General features: G+C 35.4%; 1 protein-coding gene across 1 annotated transcript; it reads right to left on the bottom strand.

Annotated features, from left to right (window-relative positions):
* Positions 1–392: 392 nt before the first annotated feature.
* Positions 393–19,642, bottom strand: LOC110722380 (peptidyl-prolyl cis-trans isomerase CYP59-like). Its single transcript, XM_021901647.1, has 15 exons — positions 19,514–19,642; positions 19,171–19,278; positions 17,969–18,073; positions 15,626–15,743; positions 15,442–15,492; positions 13,314–13,405; positions 13,099–13,198; positions 10,746–10,868; positions 10,565–10,642; positions 7,653–7,699; positions 7,517–7,572; positions 5,726–5,766; positions 3,295–3,391; positions 1,682–1,814; positions 393–1,592 (listed from the first exon to the last, which is right to left on the bottom strand). Exons 2-15 carry the CDS (start codon positions 19,266–19,268, stop codon positions 1,055–1,057), a joined length of 1,677 nt encoding a protein of 558 aa, XP_021757339.1. The 5' UTR covers positions 19,269–19,278; positions 19,514–19,642; the 3' UTR covers positions 393–1,054.
* Positions 19,643–20,012: the final 370 nt, after the last annotated feature.

Raw genomic sequence — 20,012 nt, 5'->3', positions numbered from 1 at the left:
CATCTTCTTCTTCCCGGCCTCTTTCATGCTCCAATGCGTCTTCAATTGTGGTTGTATCGTCGCCATCGCCATCGCCATGTTCAGCACCTCCAAATTCACCTTCTACGAGTTCATCGCAATTGTGGAAATCGTCTGTTAACATCCAATCATTTATCACCAACATCTTCCTCGCCATTTTCAAAAACTTACTCCAGTGAGGCTGCACTCACATCCACCAACAATGGTGGACTCACAATCATAGAAATGGTGAAAAGTAAAAATTGGTTGCTACAGTAAACAATTGAAATAAAAAGGGTAAAAAGAAAAACAAGGAATAAAAGATAAAAAAAAAGGTTGTAAAGTAAACTTGTAGTATACATGTATTACACTATGCACCATATACTGGGTTTTTCTTTTTTTTTTTTTTTTGGTACAAGGTGCACTTTTTACTGCAACAAGGGGACCACCCCGTTTTATGTCTCCCCCGTTCTGTTCGTTATGCACTTCTTCATGCATAACGAAACTCCAATAACACTTCCTCGTTTAGGAGATGTGATAAATGAGAGAAAGAGAGTAGAGTTTGGTCAATTAGTGGTGGAAAAAAAAAAAAAAAAAAAACATTGGGCTTTGATTTATCAAAAGTGAATTGAAAAGTAAATAATATATACACACCTAAAAACAAAGTACGTGAATCCTGTAGTCAAACTTAACAATTTTCATCTTCTAACCCCAGACATTTTTTCTGCTTTTAATCAAAGAAAGCCTATAAGTTGTTGATCATGCTCTTCAAAACTTCATACTTGCATCTTGTGAAATAACAGAAGAGAGATAGTAACTTCAAATTTCCTACTCACCAAATTCACGGGATTTCATTACAAAATGGCTGATTTCTCTTCTTTCTAACTTTGTACCAGTTGGTATATTGTTAATACTATTACAAACAGAGAACTCCAGTAGATAAGGGTACTCAACTGTCTCTCTGTAAGCTAGGTATTGACACAAAATACAAGAAGCAAGATCAAGAGGCACTGTCTTACAAAATCAGAAGCATCTCTATTAATCGGATCAACAAAGTTCACCTCCTGCCAGTTCGCCGCCTCTCATTGTTGCCATGAGTGTAATCTCTTGAGCTTCTTCTCTGATTTTGCTCTTCCTTTCTGCTTGGCTCATAAAAATCTGAATCTCTCCTCCTATCCCTGTCCTTACTCCTATTAGCTCCATCTCTCTTGCTCAATTTATCTATATCTTCAGTCATTTTTCTGTTATCCCCATCATTTTTCTTCTCTCGGCAATCCTGGTCAATCCTGCGATCATACCTACTCTCTTTCCGATTCCTGTCTTCCCTCCCATGACTACTCTCTCTTTCCTTGCCATCCCTGCCATGACTATTACCTCTCTCCCTTTCATCCCTTCGGCCACCATGCCCATCACGATTATCATTTTTGTATCGACGTCTCTCACTGTCCCTTGAGTCTCTATTCCCATCACGCCTGTGTTTATCATCACCATGATTCCTCCTTTGAAATTTGTGTTTTTCCCTATCTTGCTCATAATCTCGGTGCCTCTTTTCTCTTTTTGGGCTTCCACCATCTTCATCAAACACCATCTCATAGCTGCAAATATGGCAAGCATTGTTAGACATAGTAAAGAGCCACCCTCAAGGGGAAGGATGCAGATTCATCAATAGCCGCTGAAAACTAACCCTGCATCTTTATTTCCACCATGTTGCTGATTATCCTCTTTTAGAACATACTTCTGATGCTGACCAGGCATTTCTCCCATGGAGCAATCTTTTGCAACATGATCCAGTGCACCACATTTGAAGCACCCTCTTCCTACACACGACAGAAACAAGGCATTTTAGAAAAAATCATTGGTTTATCTTAGAGCTGCCAAATTTCCAATATGAAAAATAGGATGGAGGGAAATAGTTCTTTGGTGGTAAACACAATGAATATTTGATTGAAAATCTTAACTATCTTTTAGAGTTTTTTTGGTTGCAAACACTGTTAAACAGATTTACGATCTATATACACCAGAGCTGTTACTTGGACTTGATACAAGTGATGGACTTTATTGTCAGACATGCCCAATTCCCATAGGTTTTCTGCTGTTTTTGAGGATAATACTACACTCAACAAAGCGACACAGGTATGATGATGAAATGGATATGGCAAGGTGTGAAAAATAATATAGGCGACTCATCTATATTCGACTCTCCACAGTTCCAACTTCCAATACAAAACTGACAGGTACTATGTGTCTGTCCTTTTAGTAGAATCAAAACCTTATACAGTGCTTCCATGGCAATCACTTCTTCTCATACAAGAAGCCACAACTTTCAACATTGTTTAAGCCTACATTGGGACTAACAGGTGATATAGGGAGCCTACACTACACCAGTCAGCCTTCTACTAGAAAGGCTATCCACAAAATAGAATCTACCTAGACCCAACCAATGGAAGAATTCATCATTCCACGTTCCCGTATAGGCCGTATTATAAATTGACATAAAATTTATAGCTAGGAACATGACAGCTGTGTATAAAAATACTGATAAAAAGAGAATGACTTGTCCACACTCTCTCATCAAGAAAAAGAAATGAAATTTGGGGTCCAGATTTTACATATCATTTGGGGTCTCTCCCGAATTAAAAGTTCCAACTTCCAAGAGATTGTAATCAAATCTTTGCTTTGTGTACACAAGTTGGAAGATGATGAAAAGAATATCATTTCATTACAAGGCATAAATAATGCAATGACCATAATAAGTGCAGAGTTGTGCACGTCGCATCTCAGCTTTGCAATGTCTCAGGTCTTGCAACTGATAAAGTGGGAAAGTACCATTTCAACATTAAAATTCAAGTGTTTTCAGCTATGCCTCGTTAGCTAAGCATTTGTAGGGATTTAAAATATAAATCTAGGTTCCTAATGATTCTTGTATGTAACGTATAGTCGAATAGTATATGCATGAACGCATGAAGGCTTCAACCACCAACATATTTTAAAAGCTGACATGGTAATTTATAGTTCTATAATATATATAGTGTGAATTTTATGTACAGAAATGGCCTCTATCATTATTTCATGTTCCGGGCTGTTGCTTTATCCTACGGAATTGGAACTATAAAGAAGATAATTGACCTTAACAGACCTGTATTACATCTAACAATAAAAAATAATGAAATAACTTGGCATTTATGATTAATTACAATTAATAGCTTCTTCCCAGCATCAACAGAATTACAGTGTTTCCAAACTCAAAGTAAGAGAAGAAAAAAATGGGGAGAAAAGAAACAAAATATATATTTTTACCTTGAGTCCCTTTCCGTCTGAATTGATTCCAGAGCTTAGAAACACTCTGACTAAAATCCACTTTTATCCTCCTGTCATCAATAAGTGCATTGTCCATCTACAAGAAGACAAAGTACAAGTTACATAAGGTCCACCAAGCCCTATTCTCTTCTTTAAGGGTAGGATAGACAAACTAGTAAAATTGGAGCTAATAACCTGAAGCTAATTAAACACACATTAACATCACATAAGTATGACTTTCCAAGACATAAATACAGCTTTAAGATATTGGAGTTGTCCATAGCACATCAATACAACCAAGAGATTGCACAAATGTTCTAGTAGCTATCCACTTGTGTTGAAGACCTATAAATTATTCAATATCATACATGTGGGAAAAACATGTTACATTTTACACATAGCATCCCTCGCCCTCAATTTTATCATCGTACTTTCCCTTCTTAAGATATCCCCAGAAAACATCCACAAAACTTCGCATTTAGTTACTACTTTCATTTTATAATGTTGCTCCACTCCGACTTTCAAATGTTCCAATGCACAACTTTGAGCATTAATGTATAAAACTATTTGTAAGTAAAAATTATAATAACCTGGTATTTTGAAGATGTATATTGAAATAATTCCAATAACATAGCATATGATAACAATTATTTTCTTATATTAGTTTAAAAAAGATGGTTAATGCAAGATATGTGAATAGTGAAGTCAAAGTTATTCTTGACCAAAATAATTTAAATCATAGTGCAGAGCAGTGATTATAAAGTAGGTATCCTAGTACATGTGGAAACAAAAGTTAGTCTACAAGGGTCTGTATTATTAACACAATTGGGACACTGAACAAACAAGCGTGAGCCCAGTTATGTCTGATTGCCACTGTAATTCTCTAATGCATGGGAGAGAATTGGGAAATGACAACTTCAATGAAACCAGAAGTTAACTTCCTTGTCCCTACTTCACCATCTAGTTAACTTGATTACATTCCTGTCACAATGTGCTACAGGGACCATAACTTGCAACACTTATAAAATTGAAATTTATACTGTCAAACAATACAATTACTTCCTCCGTTTCGTAGATATTGCAGCACTTTGACCAAAAAGCTCTCACATTTTTAGTCAAAGTGTTGTCATTATTTCTGTGTTGCTACAATGGCTAATCCTAACCGTGTGATTTTGGTTTACACCTTTCAAAATAATATTACTTGGTTGATTGTTTAAGTTAACCAATCTTGCAATTTTCACAACTGAAATATCTTATTCAGTTATTTGAGCCTTTTTCACAGATCAGATCCTGCCATAGTGCAAACTCTCGATGTCTCAGTGTCTTAGTCTTGGTTACCAGTCAAAAAGAGTGGTGACAATAACAAAAAATATATTCAGGTTATTTGAGCCTTTTTCACATATCAGATCCTGCCATAGTGCAAACTCTCGATGTCTCAGTGTCTTATCTTGGTTACCGGTCAAAGAGAGTGGTGACAATAACAAAAAATACAAAAAAAGATGGAAATTAGAATCCAGAAAGAGAAAGGAAAGAAAAACCAGAAGGGGGGAGGGGGGGGGGGTGGGGAAGATCAAGTGACAGAGACAGAAGACTGACGAGGAAACAGAGAAAATGAATCTATCACAAAAACATAATCCAGAAGATCCAGACCCAGTGAGAATCAAACAAAAATGTAGTGAAATAAATATTTCTTTTTCAACATTGAAAAGGAGATTAGTTGTTTTTCAAATATGAAATGAAGAAACAAGACATGTCTCAGGACCAGGTAACGCAAATATAACAAAGAAACAAGAACAGAGTCAAAAAGGCGAATAGGGAGTAAAAGCAGCAGCTAAATCAGAATGAGAAAAGCTGCAAAGTAAAAAGAAGATTGCAGTTTAAATCAGGAAGTCAAATTATTCCGGACTAAGTTTCCTTATTTTCCAAGTATCTTATTCGACCAGTTCAGATTGCATTTCCAAGAAATAGGAGATTATTATCAGTTTCTATTTTCCAACTATCTTATTCCAACAGTTCAAATTGCATTCCCAAGAAAATAGGAGATGATTATCAGTTTCAATCCCCCCCCCCCCATTTCTATATCAACTTAAGAAACATCTCACCCATTTCTATTCCTGAATCAGTGTAACCAAATTTGCTAAATCCCTCCCTTTTATGATCCGAAACACATGTATTGGTACATATGAATTGGTTAAAGAAAGACTGTTGGACTAATTTAACAAGATTTGTTGATGAATTGCATTTTGTACCCATTCCACATACCAAGAATTAGGTATCCCAAGTCTGTTCCTTTTCTTTCACATATATATGAAAAATAATATAAAAAATAAAAAATAAATAAAAAACTAGAAAACAAATTATTTAATTATATCAATATAAGAATCTATGATGATCAGCAAAAATGTAATGTGTTTCCTCTACTATAACAAACCTTGAAGTAAGCTCGCTCGCAAGCGTCATTACTCTCAAACTCTGTAACATTTAAACATTATTGACAAGTCAGTGTCATCACATATAGCTATTGAGTGATAATAATGTAATTATAAAATATTTTAGCACGGATGAAGTAACATTCAATTTATTAAATAAGCATCAACAACACTAAGTATAAAAGAAACCAAGTAGAAGCATAAGGGCATTTCAGTGAGCTAAATGATTTCATCCATTGTAATCCTTCATTCAGTTCCATCTACCATTTAGTAACATAGAATGGTCAAAAAATCTTTTAAAAAAGGAACTTTGAAATATACACTGGTTGTGTTGTTCTATACATCTTTTTGCTAAGTTGCTATGACTAATTAATCTTAGTCCTTATGGTGCAAGTATTTCCAAGTTCATGGTATCTTTAGGTTTCCAAACTTATATCCAAAAGCTAAGGGTGTGGACAATAGAAGGGGCAAGTATTTCCGGTCCAAGTTCAGTTAACATAGAAAGCCACCTTTGTTATTCTGTTTTGCAAGAGATGGAGTGGATAGCTTAACAGACAAGATGATTCATGTTTAATGAAGGGGGGTAAAGAACAGGTGGGAGTCTAGCCAGGTGAGACCCTTCTAACAAAGAGCATTCACATTTAATAGAGGTAGCACTGGAGGGATAAGTTGAATTGCCATTGAACAAATGTCCAAACAGGTGCTTCGAAGTCCATATTTCTAAGGAAGTGGAGACTGATGGATGGTGGGGATTGTTATGGGCTTTGGATAATTCGGTGGCTTCCCCCTTATTAATGATGGTTCAGATTGCTACGTGAGCGACGATCTGAAACAAGTATCTTTTATTGGCATAAAAAAGCTGCATGATTCATGGGATTAAGTCTAGAAACTTTATGTTTTTAATCAAAATCTGAAGTTCTACAACATGCAAGTGCAAAATTTGGCTCTTTGACTCAAACTTAAAGATGGGAGATTAGTCATTCAGTTCGGAAAATTTTGGTCCGGTTCACATTTGGGTAAAAAGTTATTTTGGTCAGGTACATTTAGTCTTTGGTCATCTTCACTATTCACTATTCGGCTGTATTGCCATTTGGTTTGATATGCCAAAATTTATCAATATCACCCATAATATTTTCCAGGTTGGGTCGGTTCAAGTTGGGTCATTTGAATTATGAATTTTAAGTCCAAGCTTGGGTTAGAGCACTTGGCTATTAGGCACAGAAATGTTCGTCACAATGCATCTCTGCATCTTTGAAATGTATAGGCCATTCCAAAAACAAACATACTGCATCAAAATGTGGTGAGGCATACAAGTGTTTCTATATCCCCAAAATGACAAAAAGAAAAAGTAGGAAAAGAAAAAGGAAATAGTCATATGAATTATGTTATCAGAAGCTAAGCATCGATGACTTATTGTGAGTGAGATATACTTGGGCTGGAGGGAATAAAAATTTGGAAATAAAAACTTGGGCTGGAGGGAATAAAAATTGATGAGTATGATTTAATTCCATTAAACAGAATGGGAAAAAGGGAATAGTGAACAAAACAAGCACAAATAAAAACAAAGAGAACATTTCCATTTGCTATTCTAGAAACCCTAAGTCCCTAACTAAACAGCCCCTTGCATGGAAATGCCATTACTGAACCCTTAAGTGTCAGGCCTCAGACAGATTTACAAATGGCTCAGACCAAGTTATAGTTCTCATTTAACGCTAGCTTAAACTTATATATTGTGACTTTCACTCTCTTCTAGTAAATGCATACTCTTATAAATCAAATAACGTTCTACTAACCAATGAAAGCATAACAAAGGCTGTCACCAGTCTTGAAATCACGGATGACCTCAGCCCTGAAAGTAAACCATTACAGTCAGAAACAACCTCAAATTAATGGATGATCAATACTAAGGTAAATAGTATATTCACTTACGATGTAACAGTTCCAAAGCGTGAGAATATAGTATGCAAGTCCTCATCCTACATAAACAGTAAACACAAATATTAAATTACAGAGTACAGATAAAAACAAATATGTGAGAATATAGTATGCAGGTCCTCATCCTACATAAACCGTAACACAAATATTAAATTACAGAGTACAGATAAAAACAAATAGCAATAATCAAGAGGGAGTTACAATGGCAACTCAGCTCCCAGCTACCAATATTAGGGCCTAGGAGAATTGATTTGCATCTCTCCATATGAAGGTTGGGAAGGCATTTAGGGCATGGAACTAAGTACATGGTGTTCAAAGACTGTTCTAAAAGGAATTTTCAACATGCCAATCCATGATCTATTCCTACCATGTTTTGTAACATCACATCAGGCTTTGGATAATGGTTGTTATACAAGCGCATCAATCATTCCATTTCATTGTCAAAAGTCAAAACTGCTAAGCATATTGATATGAGATGAATTATGCAAGATGGCAAAAACTAGAGCAGAAAAGAGGAAAATGAAGAAGAAATTTGCAAAAATTGATGAAACAGAATATGAAGAAAGCATAATATGGTAATTGTATAAATGCAGCTCAAGGGGAACAAAACTTGCACAGCTTTCAAGAGGCTGGGAGACTATGGGTGTTCCAAAAAAAATCACTTAATTTGGCAGTTAGAGTTCAAAAAATAATAAAAAATAAAGATAGTAAAATGATTTATATTTTAATATTAATAAGTCAGGGTACCCAGCCTAAAAATTAAGCTGCGTACTCAGTTCGGGTTAAGGGTGGTTTTCAGGTCGAGCAGGTACCCATTAACCAGGCTCCACAACGTATTATTTTTATTGGAATTCGTATTTAACAGCTGTTGTAAATTATACACAACCAAATATGGTTCCATTTCCGAAGTCACCACTGCTAAAAGTTTAATATAAGTTTACAAAATCAGGCAGTGGTAACAACAATAGATTTGAATAGCACACCCATGGTGCGCCTAGCTAGGGCACAAAGAAAAATGCCTGGGAATAGTACGGCATAGTGATGCGGGAGCATCCCTGAAACCTACGAAATGTAAGGCTATATGAGCCAATTTGTGGTGTGACTACTTGGATGAATATCCTACTTTGTAATGTGGCTTAGATGACTAACGCTGATCCTTGTGTCTTGAGATTACATTTGATGATTGGAAGTAGAAAAATAGAAACAAGAGTTAAAAAAAATAAGAGGGGGGGGGGGGGGGGGGGGGCTAGTACTTGATAAAAACTGCACTACTCCACTTCAAACACACCAATACTTTCTTCACTACAAAGAATTCTAAACCAATACTAATTAGAGATGAAAGTCGGCCAAGAGCTTTACATTGATAGGTCATATGCCTATGAGCATTGGAAGTTAAGTTGTCCGGCCTGCAGCTTAGAGCCTTAGAGCGCCCACTCCATATTGCAATGGAGAGTCTGAGTGCTTGGAGTGTCTGCTCCTCACACTGGAGCTGCTAGAGCTTTTTTTCTTTGTTTTTAATAAATTAGTCTCACAAGAGAGGAAGGTCTTTTCTTGAAAAGGCGTTTAATTTCAGTATAAGTGCTCACTAAATCTACCCCCCCCCCCCTGTTTTTGAGAGAAAGCAGATTCTTTTTTCCTTTTTCTTAATTACTCTCTCTCTCTCTCTCTCTCTCTCTAATTTCACCCTTTTTTATAGGGTTTTCATGGTGGTGTCCAATGGAAGGGGGTGGAAATTGCGGAAGGAAGAAGAAGTCAGCTTCAAATCTTCAATGGAGGAACAAGAAGTCAGTTTCAATTGAGGCTGAAGCTTAACTCCGTTAACTGAATAAATTGAAGAAACGGTGAAGAAAAGGACAGCTGGAAGGCACTATACTAAAGAAAATATTATTTTAATCAATTCACACCATTTTCAATACTAGATAAATGCCCTATGCTTATCATAAAGATAAACTGGTTATTGTGAATCCAAGCAAATAATGTAGTCTAAGCTTACAATATCATGCATTGGCAACAACTCTAAATATCTACCAAGTAGAAAAGATACATATTTTAGTAACTAACTTATTTACACCTGCAATCCATTGGCTGTTGGTTTACAGCATTTGGGAACTAGGAGTAGTTATTTTGTATTCAATGTTTATCAAGGATTTAAGTTTGGATGACTTTTTCAAACACAAATATTTGAGGATTTTAGGTACCCTATGACAAACCTGAGATGAGCGGCTTCCTCAAGACCGGTCACACTGTCACAGGCTGGTATTTCAACTATCCAACAACTCGGGTGCAAAGCAAATATACCCTAGCTGGGACTCAACAATACAGGGGGGGGGGGGTGGCCATTGTACATAACACATTTTTCAATGATTTCTCTTCTCATACATTATCTCTTTATTTACAGTTCGATTTTTTACTCTCTCATCTAACCTTTCCACATCACCAGTGCTTTACTTAACCGATGTTGGCCGCATGTATTCTTCTGGTTGTTGTGCGTTGCATAGATAAAGCTTAAAGGAGGCTTACATAGATTCATTACATGATATTAATGAATATCAAAGTTTCACACTAACATTAGTCACTACAATATGTTCAAAACAACTCACTCACTCACTAAAAAAAGGGTGTTAGAAAGTATGTTTGGAAACATAATAAAAATAAATGAAGTTTATTTTTCAGTATGTAAATTCACACTTCACAGCTTGATGATTAATGAGCAATGCAAGCAACCATGTGACCATTACAGTTCAACCTCAATAACAGTTCATTCTATTGTTCCTTCGGCAACACTAGTTTCAATGGGCCACCTAATAGGAGTTCTCCTAGGTCCTAGCCGATAATTACCGGATCCAAAAATATAGATTGCAATTTAAAAAGAAATTTTTTTCTGAAGGGACATACTGAAAACTCACCTCAGTCACCGGATTAAGTTTACATACAAACAACACATTATCAGGAGGTTTTACATCAGCATCTGGAATGTCACCAATCTGTTACAAAATAGATATGAACATGCTTCTTTGGTTATCTTTATATTGTAAACAGATAAATTAATTAGGAAAAAAAAAAAAAAGGATATGTGAAAATACATACACTTTCAAGAACCACAGCCCTAGAGTGTGCTTCCTTCGTACGTATAGCTTCCTCCAGCTCTTCTGGAGGTAATTGTTCATCCATAGGTTCCCAATCATCTTCAAGTCTCACATCATCATCGACCTATGCATAAGAAACGCAACAAACACAAATAGAAAGAATGCCAAAAAGAATTATAATATGGACAGAAAGTAAAGCAGATCATAACAAAAGTCATAAAATTCAGAAAACAATGGAGCAAGAAGATCAACCGGGTCTTAGTTCGCCATATGGTGTAAGGTCAGCAACAGATATCAGTTCTAAAAGGTGCACAGGTGTGCTGAGGAGAAAAGGTGTTCTCTGGATACTAGGCACGAAGTACAAATTGTAAGGCAAAGAGCCAAAGATGCACGCCTTTCTTGTATATTTTATCTTACACAAAAAACATAAAACCTAAAATACAAACCTTAAATAGACAAATTTATCAAAGAGATGAGTCAGATGAAACGTGAGTACGTGACTACTCTCTTTGGAGCTAGCAGTGGGTACAGCAGTAAATTGAAGAAGAATGCTGGAAGAGATAAAAAAAGAGCTAGCCTCCATAGAGAAAGGGATTATTTATACAAGAGTGAGAGATAAAGAGAGAAGAAGGTAAGATCAAAGAAGAGTGAGAGACAGATCGGAGAGAGAGAAAATGGAAGTCATCTAATGAATATATCATCAACGACCACCATGTTCACCGGAGCTATGGTACCGGAACTAACCAGATATAGCTGGCCACCCCTTCACTAATGTAGCCAACAAGTTGCTGACCATCAATGCTACCAATTTTTACTTAGATTTTTTAAGTTCTAGGGCTTTAAATTGAGTCTCAAATTGACAAAATCTAATGCAATTGAATTAGGGCTTTTGGTAGAAATCAATTCTAAAGCCTATTTAATTTAATTTGAAGTAAATTGTTTTTTTTTTTTCAACATTTCAACTCATATCCATGCTATCACTAAGGTGAAAATTTTTCTGCCATGACTCGCCTAGTAGGCTAGCAGGCTAGTACCCAAGGTGCAATTTTAAAGCTAAGAACACATTTATGAAAGAGTTTAGCTTTCCTTCAACTAAAACATTGTATATCACCCTTGAGTCCAAAGGCTTCAAATTTGGGATTAATGCAAGCAAACATATATGTGAAGAGGCATGTTTGAGTATTATAAGTGCTAAAGATTGAACCATGACAAATTCATGCCGGAGGATAATAAATTGTATCGATTGTCAAGTATTGATAGTGTCTGGCTGCTGCAGCCCGAATACTAGGTTCAGCACATATATTAAGACTCCTATTTATGCTCTTGAAGACTGTAGAGGAAAAGGCATAATAAGAATTCTACAGCAATCATGTCTTCAGAAAAGGATCAAGCAGAAGGATTTAATGTTTCAGCCTATATGATTTTGCCTCAATCTCCTATTTCAAGGTGATAAACAAGATATTTAATAGCTTTTGCAGGAATTCTTTGAGGATCAACACAAGCTTTATTACACACATTACTAAAAAAATCTCAACAAGACAGCTGATCAAAATTCTCGTGCTTTATTTTAGGGGACAAATTTTCAATATGGCTCTTGTTGCTAAATGCTAATGAGGTGGTTGATCATGTCAAACATAGAGGCAATGTAGTTTCTATCTTTAAGTTGGAGTTTTACGAGAGTTATGAAATGTTTGGTTGAAATTTATTTGAATTTGAACAAGGTAACAAATTAAAAAGCTTTGATTCTGTACAGAGGAAATGGTCGTTCGGCTGTTTGTCTTCTGCTTGGCAGCCTAAAAGGTAGTTCTGGGCTTTGATCAGATTGACAAGAGGTTGTTCTCTCTCGGTCTCTCCTTCTATTCCACATTGGTGACTAATCCCCTAAGTTATCTCTTGCCAAAGGCCAGACTTTAGGCATGATGAAGGATTCGTGGGTGAGGAGGTAGGAATACGTCAGTTTCCCATCATCAATTTGCTGATGACATCACTCCTCTCCAAAAATTGTACATGCATTAGAGTTCCAATGATAAGTACATTGGACAACTTGTTACATGCAACTATCACATATTCACAGGTTTGAAACCATTGCCTTTTGAGTAAACTATATAATTCCTAGGAACAGGCACGTGAGCAGAGTCTAGAGTCTAGATTATCCACAATTGTTTTACCACATGGAGCCCCAAGTAAACCCTGGTAGATTTCCAAATAAAAAGATGATTATAAAATAAGAGATAGATAGCAATGGCTCCTTTTTATCAAAAAAATACGCAAATCTAATAATTAAAAAAAATACAAGCTAGTCGACAGAAGACAGTCATCTTATGATATTAAAGAAATTGAAATAAAACAATTACCTCTTCTTTTGGTTTGCCTTCTGGTGAAGCATCAGGTATAAAACTGGCCAGCTGGGGAGGGTCTTCAAAAGGATCGTCAAGTACGTAAGTGTGCTTTATTCTGTTGAGATACAATAAACATAAAAAAACACATGTAGAGATGTAGTATTAGAATTATGGTCATAAGTAGATCGAACTAAATTTGAATCACGAAAATTTATACTAAAGATGATCACCTTATATTCTTAAATGGTCTTCCCTTCTCATCCAAATAAGCTTCATTTATTCTCGTCAATGTTTCATGACCTTCTGCAATCTCCCCAAAGACCTAGTCAACATTTAAAGTTACCCTTGTCACTTTAGATGATCATGCGTCAATAACAATATACACAACCACCATGGGACTGAGGTGTTAGACCTTCAAAGACAAGTAACAACCATCATTCAATCCCTTCCCTTCCAAAAACGCTCAATGACTAGTTTAGTAAACATAAAAGGTAGTGGATGAAAATAGGACAATAAAAATGACACAGAGAACTCGCCACCAATTGTTGAAAGAACCCCATGCAAAGGATTGCATTTTCTAATAGGTTTTGAGGTCATGTCAAGTCATCTAAACTAAAATAAGCCTTTTTATAAAATGATTATGACATATACAATGTGCGAGAAGGTAAGGTAGATTGTTGGTCCAAATTTTTGTAATCTATCAAATATTATTACAGAAAAAATGATTGACCATGCATGGTAAATGAATCATATACTTCCTTTCATCACTCAACTGTTGAACACAATGCAACAATAGCTGGTTTCAAAATAACAAGGAGAGAATGCCTGGTCAAAGGCCCAAATTAGGCAGCATCAATGTTAATCTTCACTTCCTAGCATTATAAAATTTCTTCTTTCACATATCACAAGTTCTTGAAGAATGCTTTTGAACAGATCTGTAAAGTCTGTAATAGACAGGAGATGAAAGTATTTCTCGTAAAGTGATCTTGCTTTAATAAAGCTACTTCCACTTTCCACGACCATGACAAATGAGAGTCAACAGAAAACGGGGAGAACTGAGTAGGACAATCTACCCTGAAATAGAAAACAGAGTTTCAACTGGTTCTGTTTCTACAGATCTCCCATGGTATTACATTTCAGCCATGACCGCATTGTAAAGGATATTGAACTTAACCAATCAAGAAGGTATCCAAGAATTTTACCATGAACCATGTATATTTTGAAAAACCTAACTGCCTTAGCCTAGAAGGGGCTTCAATAAAATGTTTGGCCAATCCACAATAATTCACTTGATAAGTCCCCCAATAGAGAAGCATGGATTTGTGCTAAAAATAAACACCAAAAAAGTTGCCACTAAGCACGGAATCAGTATTTCTCAGTCGCCCCTCCATCCAAGCACCACAAATTGTACTTTTACAAATTCAAAACAGTAAAGGGAAAAAAACAACAACAAAAACAAAAATTATCATCTCCAACATTCCATATACTGTCAAAACTCAAGATAATTGATTTGTCCATAATAAGAGAAATCCTTGCTGATTGAAAATAGTCTTGCACCCTAAAAGACGAAGTCGTAGAATATAAAACAAAATGCTTCCATTTTTTTCTTTCCTTCTTTGAATTCCAGAGCAAATGGGGCTATAGGAGCAGTGTTTAAAAAGGAGGCGCAAGGCATTAGGGGTCATGCGCTTTTGTTGTCTAGGCGAGACGATTTTGATGAGATGCAGGTTAAGGTGCACCCCCTGAGGCGCTCAAAGATTTTAATCAGAAACTTTTTATTGTTTATGCGCCTCACTTCAACAAAGCAGGGAACTCTGAAATGCGTTGGTGCGCCTTGAGCCTTTTTATACATTGTATGGGAATAATAATTAACGATTCTCAATGCCGTAAATTTTGTTGATAATCTCTTTAACGAAAATCACAGACTACTTGAAGTTCTTATGTTTCACGATGATGTTTGAAATTGTTAATGTTACAGTCTTATACAAATCACACATTGCAACATACACTGATTCTTTTACATAATCAACCACACATGTAAGCAGTAAAATTCTTTTTTTTTTTCTTTCTTTATGCGCGCACACACACACACACACACAAATAAAAAAAATAAAAGTTCTTCTGCTACCAAAGAAAGAAGCAATTTAAAACTATGAGTTCAACTATTGATTTCATGATCACATGCCTCAGTCTACAAAGAGCCAAAAAACTAGCTGACGTATGACTCAGGACATCCTTATAACCAGTCAAAGAAGGATATAAAGCATAGATCAAAATTAGGAGAAAAAAAGACTAAGAGAGGGAAAGGGGATAAAGGAGTTAGCTGATGTATGAAGTCGCTGGAAAAAATTCACTTACAGTATGCTTCTCGTCCAGGTAGTCAAGCTCATCTCTTAATGTTATGTAGAACTGCAAGTAGAATCAGTATCGTAAAATGAAATTCTGAATGAAGAAAATATTGTACTAATGCTACTAACCAAACTATCATTATTTCATATCCAAGATGTGTTAAATTAAAGTTAAAGTACGCTAACTCCTATACCTGGGATGCATTCAAATTCTCCCCAGCACTAGCCATTGCAACAGTACCCTTTTTTGAGTGCTTCACGTCAGGGTAAATTTCATCTTTGAAGAACCGAGCTTGGTCACCATATAAAAACCTAAAAGAAAGATTGATGTTATTTCATGTATATAATCAATAAAGTTTTGGTTTCAGATCACTTTTAGGTTGGGTCTTTTTAGATATTGGGTGGACAACCCATAATATTCGGCTTTAGTTAAACCAACGATCAAGGGCACTAAATTCATTCCATATACAAAAAGTTGCATTATTCAACTTTTTACGCAAGTAAATGTATAATTCAACACAAAAGCATAGATACTCAAGTTTTTGAATATACATTAACAGTAATGGTGACAAATCGAAAACTAGCACGGTCACTGGCACCAATTATTATTTCCAATTATGGAAAAAGTTGTATTATTTGTATAATATGTAAAAGTAAATGCATGATACAATACAAATGCATACCAAACTACTCGAGTTAACCCTAATGGGCAACAAACAGGAAAAAAACAAAAAAGAAAAAAAAAAAACATAAAAATCCACCCAAATCAAAATGCTTCAAAGTTCTAACACAAGCATAGACAACCACATAAGACTCGTGCTCCAGCCTTTCTTCAGTGTTTCATGACATCATAATGAAGAGACCTGGTTAGGGAATAGTGTGGGGGTGGGATAAGTAGAAATGAGTATTAAGCAACAAGAAAGAGTCAATAGTTGGAAGTTGGGAAAAGTGGATAAATTTATTGTTTGCTTTATTTAGGAGAGTCAAAGTCGAGTCGGATTTTTCCCAGATTTTGCGTCATAATTTCATGTTCAAAATCCAAATACATATAAGATTTTCAGATCATTTTGGGGGAATGAAAATTTTTGCAAGTGTTAAAAAGCACTAGACAAAGGTTTCTACACCACTACCACCACCACCACCCCCAAAGAAAAAAGAGGGGAACTTTCTATGATATCCTTAAACTAAAAATGACTTATCAACATGATCTTGACATTTACGAAGTAACCCTCAAGTAAAAAAAAAAAAAATCTCTATTAAACCTTATAAGACAATTGCGGGTTCCATCCCAATTGTCAAAAAAGTGTAACATTTACAGCTTGCTTCTCTGTCTTTAGGGTTAACTTAGGAAATGTATTACCAAAACCTGAGCAATATTTTTTATGGAATGAGAACCAAAAATATAAAAGGTCAGGGATCCAGTAATGTAGGTCTGATTACCACTAGCATATGCTCCATAGAAACCTAGTTTGGTAGTGACAAGCATGCGAAAGTTATAAACTATAATGAGTGTAGATAGAGAGAGAAATTAGATCAACGCACATATCCAGACTTCTTAATACTTTATCTAATTCTTTTAACTAAATCAGAACAAAGTTTACAATCCTGTTCATATGCCCTTCTTTCAACCTTTTTATTTCCACCCAAGTACTACCATATCCAAACATATCATAGATGAAGCCCTATAAAGGCTAGAATATATCTTTGCATAAATTATTATCCTATTCTTTAACCCTTTTCTTATGTCAACATCCCGGAAAAAAGATGAAGGAATAAAATAATTTCAAGTCACCTACAATGATTTCCTGTTTTGTACTTTCAATAAGATACCATGATATTTAGCTTGTAAGAGATTTATGATTGATACCTAATTTAAGAGTAGCCAAATGTAAATCAGTAGGGATTGCAATACATAAATTCTATATCAACCCCCAAAAAGAAGAAGGGCAAGAGAGGAAAAAGAAATGCATGCAGTAATAAGAGAACCAGATTTCATACTGAACCAAAACTGAGGGCTGTACATTTCATTATGCCAATTAGAGCCCGATCGATAAATATCATAGATGAAGCCCTATAAAGGCTAGAATATATCTTTGCATAAATTATTATCCTATTCTTTAACCCTTTGCTTATGTCAACATCCCGGAAAAAAGATGAAGGAATAAAATAATTTCAAGTCACCTACAATGATTTCCTGTTTTGTACTTTCAATAAGATACCATGATATTTAGCTTGTAAGAGATTTATGATTGATACCTAATTTAAGAGTAGCCAAATGTAAATCAGTAGGGATTGCAATACATAAATTCTATATCAACCCCCAAAAAGAAGAAGGGCAAGAGAGGAAAAAGAAATGCATGCAGTAATAAGAGAACCAGATTTCATACTGAACCAAAACTGAGGGCTGTACATTTCATTATGCCAATTAGAGCCCGATCGATAAATCATTTTCTTTAATAAAAGGACAAGGAAAAAAAAAAAAAAAACAAAACCTCAACTTTCATACCAGATGACTAATTACATTAGACAATACATACTTATAGATAGAGTCACCGCCACTTCCTGTTCCAGTTGGATCACCAGTCTGAGCAGTAAAATCCTTCTGCACTGTGTGAAATAAACAACCATTGTAGTATTTGATCCTGCATAAATAAACATAATGCAATTCCTCAATTTTTATGTACTTGTATTATTTTATTTACAAATTAGGCTATATTTAAGCACCTAATAACGCTTTTAAAAAATATAGTAAAGTTCCTAAGATGATTATATAGATGTCATCTTACAAAATCTTGAGCACCTTACAGCTAGCTAACGATAAATTTTTTAATCAATCATTTATTTAACGCAAAACTACGACAAGTACCAACACTAAACATGACAAACTTGCATCAACCCATCCAAAACCCCCTACAGATCACCTATTGACCTTCCCTTAACAAAACCAATTGCATATCCAATAATTAAAAAAGGAAATATATGATGCTCAATATAACCAAAAAAAAAAAAAAAAAAAAAAAATCCCGCAGATATACTCTGTTACCAAAATACAGATTGTGAAGACAGAAGGGGAAAATAGAAGACAGAAGAACAGAACCCATTCAAATTCATTACCCTAATGCTAATAACTTAAGGCATAACTTCCTACGAAATATTACATAATAGCCTCTAGAAATACATGCTTTTATGCCCAAAACTACCAACAAGCTAAACAAAAGTCCCATGGCAACACAAACCCACACCCCTGGCTATTTTTAATAAATTAATACTGGGCTAATATCTAAGTAACAACGTCCAATTTCATCACAACCTCTAGTATTACTCAAGTTCATGCCCGAAAGAGCCATTTTGTAAAGCCCAGAATTCATTGCAGCACAATTAAGTAACAACACACCCCACCGTCTCAATTTGTCAACCTTTAATTCCATTGTAGCCTATATTATTACAAGAGTTTGTGCCCAAAAGAGCCACACTCGCGTTTTTCACGGCTAAACAAACATACACGCCCTAGCCAATTCCCCCTACCCCTCCCAATCTCATACACACTGAAATAACCCCACAGCAACAACAAAATTTTATCCCCAATTGCTTCCTAATTTTAAATTTCCTATACAACTAAGGGATTTTATAGTACCCCAAGAAATCAACACAAAAATTACACAGAAAAATAAGAAAAATTTACTCGAAGCAAAAATAAAAATGGATCATAACAAAGAAAAGGGAAGGGGTAAAAACTTACTTGCAAAGCTTTAAGAAGTTTTTGCATGTTAACGGACAACGTTCGGTGAACAAATCAATAACAAATTCGCCCAAACTTGTTTCCACCATAACCGACATTGTCTCTTCTCTAACAATTAGCAAAAGGTCACAATCAGAAATAGTTTCGTCTAAAAATTCAAGGGTCTTGCAGCACATTATCAACCAAATTTGACTCAATCATCAAATTAAATTATTCTTGCAAAAGAATTTGGATAGCAAACAGTTCAACAATCAATCAATCCACTAAAAATTATATAAAATAAAATTAACGATTAACACTAGATTGTGAAACTGATATTCGATTATTAAGAAAGCTATACTACCTGAGAAGCTGCTTCAATGGAGAAGAGAACGCTCAAAAGCTGCTTCAATGGAGTATTCAGAGTACGCTGGAGGAGAGAGACAGTGAGAAAGCGAGAATGGTTAAGTCTCAGCCGTCGAAGCACAAGGGCAATAATGGTATTTTGCATCACTATTAAATTTAAGTCAGTGTATGGAAATACGGTATACGTATCTAAATACACATATAAAAGTAGAAGCTACCAGTTTGAATTGTATTTCCCCGTTTCATCTTCTCGTTTTCCCGCTTTTTGTGGAGCAAGAGCAAATTCATCCTCCATTGCAGTGCCATCTTCTCCACTTTCGTCAAAGATAATTACCAATTTGCAGTGTGAAAGCCTTGGCATTTCCAATGAAGGGCAAAGGTCGGTTCAATTTTCAAATTTTCCGTAATTAGGGTTTATCTATTTTGCGACAACAATTGGGCTTGAAGCTTGCATTTTTAAAATTTTGCGTAACTAGGGTTTTCAGTAGAGTTGTATG

The sequence above is a fragment of the Chenopodium quinoa genome, unplaced genomic scaffold (assembly GCF_001683475.1).
Source record: "Chenopodium quinoa cultivar QQ74 unplaced genomic scaffold, ASM168347v1, whole genome shotgun sequence".
In the NCBI taxonomy this organism is placed as follows: domain Eukaryota; kingdom Viridiplantae; phylum Streptophyta; class Magnoliopsida; order Caryophyllales; family Amaranthaceae; genus Chenopodium; species Chenopodium quinoa.
The sequence above is the reverse complement of the archived record's forward strand: the minus strand, read 5'-3'. Positions and strand labels throughout refer to the sequence as shown.

Coding starts and splice junctions, on each gene's coding strand:
- LOC110722380 (XM_021901647.1), bottom strand. CDS start 19,268: ATGTCGGTTATGGTGGAAACAAGTTTGGGCGAATTTGTTATTGATTTG. Junction 13,406..15,441: donor ACCTGGACGAGAAGCATACT/GTAAGTGAATTT, acceptor AATGTTGACTAG/GTCTTTGGGGAGATTGCAGA. Junction 5,767..7,516: donor CCTTTGTTATGCTTTCATTG/GTTAGTAGAACG, acceptor TAAATGTTACAG/AGTTTGAGAGTAATGACGCT.